This window comes from Rhinichthys klamathensis, unplaced genomic scaffold, assembly GCF_029890125.1.
Source record: "Rhinichthys klamathensis goyatoka isolate OS25496 unplaced genomic scaffold, OSU_Roscu_1.1 h1tg000196l_1, whole genome shotgun sequence".
Lineage (NCBI taxonomy): Eukaryota > Metazoa > Chordata > Actinopteri > Cypriniformes > Leuciscidae > Rhinichthys > Rhinichthys klamathensis.
The window spans coordinates 1,067,874-1,078,106 of NW_026606722.1; the positions used below are offsets into that span (position 1 = coordinate 1,067,874).

The window sequence follows — 10,233 nt, forward strand, 5'->3', positions numbered from 1 at the left end:
AATCATAAAGCGCGATGTGAGCGCGACGCGTTCAGTGACCAATCAGAGCGCAATGTGAGCGCGACGCGTTCAGTGACCAATCAAAGCGCGATGTGAGCGCGACGCGTTCAGTAACCAATCAAATATGTAACGATATGAGCCCAACGCGTTCACTGACCAATCAAAGCGCACGCGTTCAGTGACAAATTAAATTTCCGTTTTCTAATACTGAAATATAAATACTTAATACAAATGTCATAATTTCAGATATTTGCATGCACTGTTCTTGAATCAATGAGCTCACGTTTACCTCCTGCATGTCTGTATTAAGAACAGTGACATAAGAGGAGTTTCCCTTGCAGTTCGATCGGAGCACATGACACGGAAGTAGCTGCACATAAACATCATGATGTCAGGCTTCAGCAGCAGTTCATAATGATTCATCAAAACATGCAAACATACACTCTGCTGTTCATTATCTCCGGTATTTTTGGGTGCTCTGCTCAGTTTTATGTTATAGATGATCGGCTTGGATTAGGGAGAGAGTTTGATGGAATAGGTGGATTAAGCGGAGGAGGAGTAAGTGAAGTTTTGTTCACTTTTTAAAGTGTTTTTTTTTTTTTATATATATATAGTGTGGATAATTGTGTCGGTGGTTGCGGTTGACAAACTGTCGCTTTTGTTCTCAGGCCACTTCGAGACTTCTTGTCAACTATGAAGAACCGTATCGGAGTCAGATATTGGACTTCTTATTCAAGGTATTGGGTCACGTGAGCCACAGATGTGTGACATTTAAAGAAGGACTTTTTTTTTGAATAATCTAATGTGTTGTTATTATGTTTTGGGTTTGGTTTTATTCAGCCCAACTTTGGAGCTTCACTGCACATCTTAAAGGTAGAAATAGGAGGCGACGGTCAAACTACAGGTAATACAGTGAATCTGTTGTATGTCTGACTTGTCCTGGTCTATTAATTTATTCAGCAATGCATTACAATTTTAATTCATACATTCAAAGATTTGAATACACCTTTCCTAAAATAAGTATGTTTTTGATTTCTGATTTAAAATGAATTCAGGTGGAGCATAAAGTAAAATATATGTGTATATCACTATCATAATTAATGAAAAAGGCTATTTAAAAGAATGACATTCCTGACAAGAAACCCATAACTAGTAGTTTGGCATAATATTGTATTGTTTCATAGTAAACTTTGCTGTTAATGTGAAAGTGTTGCACATGAATCGAGTCATATGATGCGAGTCATGTGGTACCAACATGACAAATACAAAAAAAAAAAACATTAGACAATGACATGATGAAGAGGTGAAATTCTCTTACATTTGACCTTTTCATGACAGATCAAGGTTCATTCAGGTTGTAAAATGTCATGTGATGAGCAACCCACCAGCCCCCCCCCCCCCCCCCCCCCCCCCCAAAAATCCACATACAATGAATTAGATCTGTAAATGTAAAAATTGTACAATGTATAAACTTTTATCCAAAATAACAATTAAGATGTGTATACTATTTAAGAAACAAAGCATCTTTTTACACTAAGTGCAAATAGCCTGCCTTGTTGGCAAAGGCTTTTTTTGCATGAACTCCGCTATTGTCTTCTAGTTGAGCCAAACAAAATGACAAAAGAAATTCATCCGGTAAAGGAGCAGTGGGCTGGATAGGAAGGACAGTAGAGTTCAATGGAGCATTTGATGCAGCCGGCCTGAGTTTGAAACCACCTTTTTCAGATCCTATTCTTCTCCTTAAACAAAAACAAACAAACAAACAAACACCGGTTTGACTTTATTTTAAGGTGTCCTTGTTGCAGTGTAATTACACATATACTGTAAGTACTGAGTAATATTAATTAACTACATGTACTTACTGTAGTCTGGTTTAGGGTTAGTTGCGTGCAATTACATGTGTAACAAGGACACTGTAAAAAAAAATGTGTTACCAGAAGCTGATGGTAACACTTTTTTTTTTTTTTTTACAGTGTCCTTGTTACACATGTTGCATGTGCTTGCATTTAAATTATGCGTAATTGCATGCAACTAACCCACAACCAAACTACAGTAAGTACATGTAGTTAATTAATATTACTTAGTACTTATATGTATAATTACACTGTAACAAGGACAACTTAAAGTCAAACCGGTTTTTGTTTTTAATAAAGAATTGAGAAAACATTCTAAAAGTGTAATTTACTTTTATAATATTTAGAATACTTTATTGTCACCATGCTGTTGATACCGTGGCTCCCTTCCTGGGACTTCAAGGACATCTTTATTGATCATTATGGGCAGGTGTAGGTGCCGGCGTTAAAGAGTTAGTTCACAATAAGGAAGCATCCATTTATGATTTTAATAAATATAATCATATTAGGTATCCTGAATATGTTGTCGTTATTACATACTGCTTGATAATGTACTACAGTACGCTTAGGTACAAATAGTATAAATAGCAAAATTATAATTAGCATCTAACTACAAATATTTACACTTAGTGCAACGAAAATACGGTTACACTTTATTTGAAGGTGACATGGTTACATTGCATTTACTCTAATAGTACTAAGTACTGAGTAATATTAATTAACTACATGTACTTATTATAGGGTTAGGGGTTGGTTTAGGGTTTGATACTTGTAATTATGCATAATTTACCGTTATTACTATAGTAAGTAGTTACATGTTGTAACATGTAACTACGTCACCTTAAAATAGTGTTACCGAAAATAGTGTTTTCACTATGTTGTGTTTTTTTTTTATTAAGAAAATTGTAACTTTTGATTGACCCAATGATAGTGACGCAAAGATAGTGTGCAGTTATTAAAACCATAAACGCTTAATTATAAAAATATTTCACACTTAGAAATACATTTTAGACTAAAAGAAAGACACCAGTCTCAGCAATTTAGGTTTCCAGAAACACTATTAAGAAACTTCAAGTTTGGATTAACTTTCCCGTTTGATTGACAGATGGCACAGAACCCTCTCACATGCACAGTAAGGATGAAGGGAATTTTTATCGGGGATATGAGTGGTGGCTTATGAAAGAAGCTAAGAAGAGAAATCCAAACATCAAGCTGATAGGTAATCTATTTGTTCCATACTGAATTTGCCATTTATATTATAAGGAAAGAAATAATGTAGAGAAGACCACTGATTCAATGCTTTGATTTTGAAGGTCTTCCCTGGGCATTTCCAGGATGGGTTGGATATGAAACCCAATGGCCTTACATCTTTCCAAATGTTACTGCCAACTATGTTATTACATGGATCATGGGAGCAAAGCAGCATCACAACCTTGATATTGATTATATTGGTGTATGTATTGCTTATAATTAGTCTGTTACTGATGTCTGTTTTAAAGGGACATTTATTTGAACTCGTTTTGATCTATTTTTCAGATATGGAATGAAAAAACATGTGATCCAGCATACATTAAGGTAAAAAATAGTAATCTTAGTTGCAGCCTATTTGCAGATTATTACTATTTTAGTCAGTCCAAATATGTCTGTTTGTCATTTCCATAGGTGCTAAGGGACATGTTGGACCGAGCTGGTTATACAAATATCGGCATCATTGCTGCAGATGGAGATTGGTCAATTGCAGCTGCCATGTTGAAGGATTCATATCTGAATGATGCTGTTGAGGTGATAGGGTGAGCAGTTTGGAACATTTGGCCTTATAAACCCATATTGTCAACCAACTAGCTGAGCTATTCAGTGTTAGCTAAAGTGTAGTTATAGTTTACGGTCTTTTACAGTGTCCACTACCCAGGCACCCACACGGTGAAGGAAGCTCTGATGACGGAGAGGAAGCTTTGGTCATCTGAAGACTACAGCACCTTTAATGACGACATCGGTGCCGGATGCTGGGCTCGCATTCTGAACCAGAACTACGTGAACGGCAGAATGACCTCGTGAGATGTTTTCAGAAACCTTTGGCTATCTCTGCACTGCGATACACATGATGTGCTCAGCCTCAGACTAAGACTGCTTTGTTTTAGGACTATATCCTGGAATTTGATTGCAAGTTACTACGAGAATCTGTCCTTTGGTGGAGATGGGCTGATGACCGCGGAGGAGCCCTGGAGTGGACATTATGTAGTGGATTCTCCCATATGGATGACTGGTAACATGTTTCCAAAGCCCCTTTCACACAGAGCACTGATTCCCAAAAGAATTACCATAGGTTTTAGGGGTGTAACAATGCCCTCATGTCACGATTCGAATACATATCACGATACTGAACTCACGATACGATTGCGATACTCCAATACATATGATAAAAAGTGAACACAAAGTGTACTGTTGATTAAAATGCTAAATTTGATATTACATTGTGGGTGTAAATGAATAGGCTTGGACGTGGTGCTGGAAACCCAATGCACAGGACAATAGAGACACCAGAATAAAAATATTCATGATTCTGAAGCTGAAAATACAGAATTATTTTAGACGAATATGTTTGCACTCTGTCACTGACTACTAGATATATTTAAAATAATGTAGGACACTTTTAACTAGGGCTGTCAAATGATTAATCGTGATTAATCACATCCAAAATAAAAGTTTTTTTACATAATATATGTGGGTGCAATGTGTATAATTATTTTATATATATAAATACACACACATGCTTGTATATATTTAAGAAATATTTTCATGTATATACTGTATATAGATTTATATATAATTTATATTATATATAAATATAAATATTTTATATATAAATAATATTTTTTTTCTTAAATATACATGCATGTGTGTGTATTTATATATATATACAAAATAATTATACACAGTGCACCCACATATATTATGTAAAAAAAACTTTTATTTTGGATGTGATTAATCGTGATTAATCATTTGACAGCCCTACTTTTAACATCAGACATTTGGCATTATCAGGACCCACAAATATTCCCCCATTGCATTATTATACATTATATTCAACATTATATATAGTAGTTTAATGTAGTACTGACACTAAAACTCTGAAAACTTGAATTTTTTCTCACACAGTCATTTTTATTTTGGGTGAACTATACACAATAAATATTGTCACTATCCACAATACATAATGTTACATTTTTTGTATTGCGATATATTGTGACACTATATATTGGTACACCCCTAATGGATTTGCTAGAGTGCCCTGTGGGTGAACGCAAACACGTCCCGGGATGGGAACTATGTAACAATTCTGGGATCAGTCCCGGAACATGCCCTCTGGGAAGGCGGCATGTGTCGTCGCAATGATTTAGGCATCGTGCGGCTCTTTGGCTGGGAGTTTTAAATACGTTGCACACTAACAAAGAAGACAATTTATGTTCGTCATCCTGATGTCACGTGTCTTTACGGGATGTGTGTGTGTGAACACACGCACAGATTCCAGAAAATCACTGGCAGCGTGATTAAACCAAAATCAAACGATTCCAGGACCCATTATTAGTGTATTTTTCGGGATCTCAGTGTGAAAGGGGCTTAATAGTCATTTAAATATGCTGTTACGTAATTTGTGAACTTCAGTCTGGCCCATTTTGGCCTTGTTTTGTTTTTGCAAAATTGCCTTATTTTTCCTAAGGCAAAATTGCCTTAATGTTATGATCATGTATATATATATATATATATATATATATATATCCACCTTTTTCTTATGCCCCATGATGCTTTGCACAATTTATGGGAGCTGATGCTGATACTCAAGCTTCAAAAAGAGTTTATAAAGACATTGTAAAACAAATTCAAACTATGAATCAAGCTGTTTTTATCCAAGTCTTCTAAAGAGACAGTTCCTTTGTTGTGAACAGATTTCGTTTAGGCTTTTATTCGCATATAAACATTGTTCAACGCAAATACATATATGGTATACACATATACGGCTTATACATTATATATGGTAAAGGAATCCCAACCATGCATCCCAACCATGCATGCTTCAAGAACAAACGTTGGTTTTCACGCACCAAGTAAACCTGTGGGAATGAGAATGGCTTGTTGTAGCAGATGAATGTCAGTTCTTTCATCGATGAGTGTTTAACTGTGTTTCTTTTTCTTTTTCCCTGTAGCGCACACAACTCAATTTACACAACCAGGCTGGTTTTATCTACAGACGGTGGGGAATCTCACCAGTGGAGGAAGTTATGTGGCTTTAACAGACCGTAAAGGGAACCTAACAATTGTTATTGAAACCATGGTGGGTGGTTAATATTTTCTTAGGTCTTGTGAAGGACACAAGCTTCAGTGAATCATTTATTTTGACCTCTATGCTCAATATGTACACTCCTCCATTTCTCTTTTTCTAGACACACAATCACTCTCAGTGCATTCGTCCTCCTCTACCGTACTTTGATGTTTCCCCTCAGAAAGTTACATTTCAGCTCAAAGGTTCTTTTGTAAGTGCAGTTCTGTCCGTTCTTGATATTTCAATCCATTTATTTCTTAACCTTAAGGCTTAATTTGATGTTTTCTGCTTTCATCTCTTTTTCAGGCACGTCTCACTGACCTTCAACTGTGGTACTCAAAATTGGATTTTGAGACCAAAAAAGACACGCTCTTTGAGCGGAGGAGTCCTGTTAAGGTATAATTCAATCAGTTCAGTCCATGTTTCATGTCTTAACACATTGCAGAATTAGTAGTAAAGGAACCTTCCTGTTTCCACACAGGTCTATAATGGTTCCTTCACCTTAAAACTGGATGTCGATGAGGTTTACACCATCACAACAGTCACCACTGGACAAAGAGGTTTCAACCCAGAGCCCCCCAAATCCTGCCCATTTCCGAAGAATTACTCTGATGATTTCACTATTGGTGAGGAATATTAGTGTCAAAAGGATTGGCATTGACTCAAATGGCATTTCTAATAGCATTTCTTTTCATTCCAAGATGTCCCTCCATTCTCTGAGGCTCCGTATTTTGCTGATCAAACCGGAGTGTTTGAGTACTTTAGAAACAGCTCAGATAATGGCTCGCACGCCTTTACCTTACGACAGGTGGTCACTGAACGGCCGGTCACCTGGGCTAGAGATGCTGACCAGACCATCAGCATCATAGGGGACTACAGCTGGTATGTTTGTCCTTGGAACGGTGTTATTTTGATGAGAAGATACAAACATTTTTTTAATTACACACATCATACCAATTTTATTAGCACATACTAGCACATAAATATGGATCTGGATGTCTACAATGCTAGTATACAGTATTTAATGACTCTTTATGGGCCCTATCATACACTCGGCACAATGCCGCACCAGGCGCGACGCAACGCAAGTGTTTTTTGCTAGTTTCAGCCCGACGCAGTTATCATTTTCATGCCCTGCGCCACATAGTTTAAATGCGCCTATTTGTGCGCACATGGGCGTGCTGGTCTGAAAACGAGGTGTGTTCAGGCGCATTGTTGGGGCGTTGCTATTTTGAGGCAACTGAAATAGACTGCACCATTGACCAACTGAAACCTGAAGTCTAAAATCAATGGCGCAATATTTACTTTTGTTATTTAAAGAGCGCGTTAGTAATGTGCGCCTATAGGCGGGTCCACAACGCGCGTACACTCTGCTTATCATACACACACACTCTGCTCATTACACACCCAGGGACGCGCAGCAGCAAATAAAAAAATAAAAATAAAAGGATTAGGCCTACAATGTAAAAGATTATTATTGTGTACAAAAAAGATTTGGTGGATTCCGGCTTGTCCCGTAGATGGTCTGCTTGCGCACTTTAACCTCGCGCACGAGCAGATCCGTTTCCTCGCTAGAGAAGCTTTCAGTCTTTCCGCTTGCAAATTCTGCCGTGTAAATAGCAAATCCGCCATGGCGCGAGCGCAACTGGCTTTTAAAGGGAATGGGAGATGAGACCCTGATTGGTTTATTGTACGTTATGCCCAAAACACACCCAATACTCATTACGAAGAGAATAGGGACAACCCTTCCAGACCATGCGCCAGGTTTATTGACCGAAATTTTGTGATGATGCAAGTTTAGACTAATCTGTTGGACTTATACATTTATTTTGGACGTCCCAATTTATATTGGACGTTTATCCACCACACCTACGAATGATTCGGGGGTGCGAAGCTCTATATTTTCTATTTAGAACATACACTTTGCAAGAATTTTTTTTTAGATGTTTTCCTCAATACTGCAGTTCTATAGTATCTGGCATTGATTAATTCTGCCTCATAATTAATCATATAACCAAACTTCACTCTTGTCTAACTAGGACAGACCTCAATGTGTCCTGTGATGTCCTCATTGAGACGCCCATCACTGGAGGTGTGTTCCTGGCGGCCAGGGTTGATCAAGCTGGAGAATCCGTCAGAGAAGCAAAGGGTGTCTTTTATTGGCTTTATGCAAATGGAACATACAAAGTGACAAATGACATAGGTAACAATTTTGTATTTCCCTTTCTTTGAGCGTGTTCATTTTTGGTTATATCATTATAAACAGGGTTTGAAACTAAGTTTTCTCTCACCAGCCAATTTTTAAGCTACACCATAAAATTACGGGTAAATAAAATAAAAGAAGCGGGTTTGTGTGTCAACTTCCTGTCGGAGAGGTGAGAGAGCGAGAAAGTGCAGCTTGTATCGTGTATCTACTCTGCGTAAAATGAGTATTGGAACCGTTTCAGATATTTCAGTATCGTTATTTATCAAAAAATCAGTATTTTTGACAACACTACATTGCACTTAGTTAAAGGTTCTCTAAGCGATCCTGGGTGACGTCACTTCTTGTTGACGTTCGAACTATTGTCAAACAAAACGGAGGCTAGCTAGACCCTCCCTCCTCCTCATCCGCACACTAACCCCCCAAACCCTTCTTGTGGGTCATTGGCTGGAACAGTTTGTTATGTTTCGTGGTGCGGGTAAGCCCAGTTTGTTTTTGTTGCCGTTTGTGGAGCCTGGGGTGTCTGCAGAGATCGCGTTTCTTTACAGTGTGTTCAGGGGACAGGCAGCTAGCGGTTAGTGAGGAGATGTTTGCTGTATGTGACAAAAAAAGTTTTGGCCTAAAAAACGCGTGACATCGCTTAGAGCACCTTTTAAAGGGGTGGTATAATTCCCTTTTCACATGATGTCAAATCAGTCAGTCTCTGATGTCCCCAGAGTGTGTATGTGAAGTTTTACCTCAAAATACCCCACACATATTTTTATATAGCATGTTAAAATTGTCACTTTTTGAGGGTAAGCAAAAACGCACCCTTTTTGTGTCTTTCCCTTTAAATGCAAATGAGCTGCTGCTCCCGGCACAGGGGGCGGAGCTACAACAGCCTGCGTCCTGAAAATGTCAAAAACTTTTAGCCTTTTATGTTCAAACCGGAGTCAGACAAACATGGAGAGACTCAAGAAGAAGTGACAACATGTAGACAACATTTCTGAATGGTTAGTTGATGAATTTATGTAGCGTATGTGTAGATATCTTCTAATCATTGATTAGCATATTCTGTCATGATAATATATAAATCGCGTTCCCGGGGGCAGGTTTTATGTCAGTTTTAGGGTTTGTAAAAGCAATTTCTTTAAAAGAAAATATCTCCCTTTGCGTTGAACTTTGAGCGTCGTGACTTTGCAGATGTTTGTTTATGCTCAAACAGCAACATTACACACTATTTAAAGTTAAAAAAGTGAAATCATAATCAACCACCCCTTTAAGTTTATTAAATCAGATGCCTTTTTAAAAGACCACAACTGAAAAATGTATATATTATAAATAAAATTCAACCCGCCAAAGTGGCTAGTAGGAGTGACGGCGTTACACTCCACTGCTGAAATCCAACCGCGGTTGGCGGGTGTTGATATCAAGCCCTGCTTACTAAGCTATATGAAATTATTTTCCCCCTGATTACAATCTTAATTTTGTTTTAACTTAGTTTGGTTCATACCTGAATTAACCATTTTTGTTGTATTGTGACTGATCTTTATGTTTTTCACACTAAAGGTGGAAAGAGAGTTCTTGCTGAAGGGCTGTCAGGAACAAGGGAAGGTGTATGGTATACCTTAACCCTTAGTGTCAAGGTAACATCTACACACTTATGTGCAACCTTTTAACTATTCATCATGTCTTTGTTCTAAACTGTGCATCTTTTGGCTTGCAGGGATATTTTGCCTCAGGGATGCTGAATGGCTATCCGCTGTGGGAGAACGCTGTTGTTATCGAACCCAAGAATGGATGGGCTGCACTAGGAACTTTCTCTTTTGAATATGCACAGTTTGATAATTTTAAAGTAAATGCACATTGATTTCCGCTTA

General features: G+C 37.8%; 1 protein-coding gene across 2 annotated transcripts; it reads left to right on the top strand.

Moving 5' to 3' along the window:
- Nucleotides 1-224: 224 nt before the first annotated feature.
- galca (galactosylceramidase a) lies at nt 225-10,233 on the top strand. Of its 2 annotated transcripts, none has more exons than XM_056262630.1 (17): nt 225-558; nt 669-737; nt 841-904; nt 2,959-3,072; nt 3,167-3,306; nt 3,390-3,428; nt 3,516-3,643; nt 3,749-3,904; nt 3,992-4,116; nt 6,056-6,183; nt 6,293-6,382; nt 6,478-6,567; nt 6,653-6,797; nt 6,873-7,050; nt 8,208-8,374; nt 9,923-9,999; nt 10,080-10,233. In XM_056262630.1, exons 1-17 carry the CDS (start codon nt 415-417, stop codon nt 10,221-10,223), a joined length of 1,998 nt encoding a protein of 665 aa, XP_056118605.1. In that variant the 5' UTR covers nt 225-414; the 3' UTR covers nt 10,224-10,233. The 2 variants fall into 2 exon arrangements, with proteins under 2 accessions (XP_056118605.1, XP_056118604.1); XM_056262629.1 differs by having other exon boundaries at nt 229-558; nt 6,873-7,053; nt 8,211-8,374.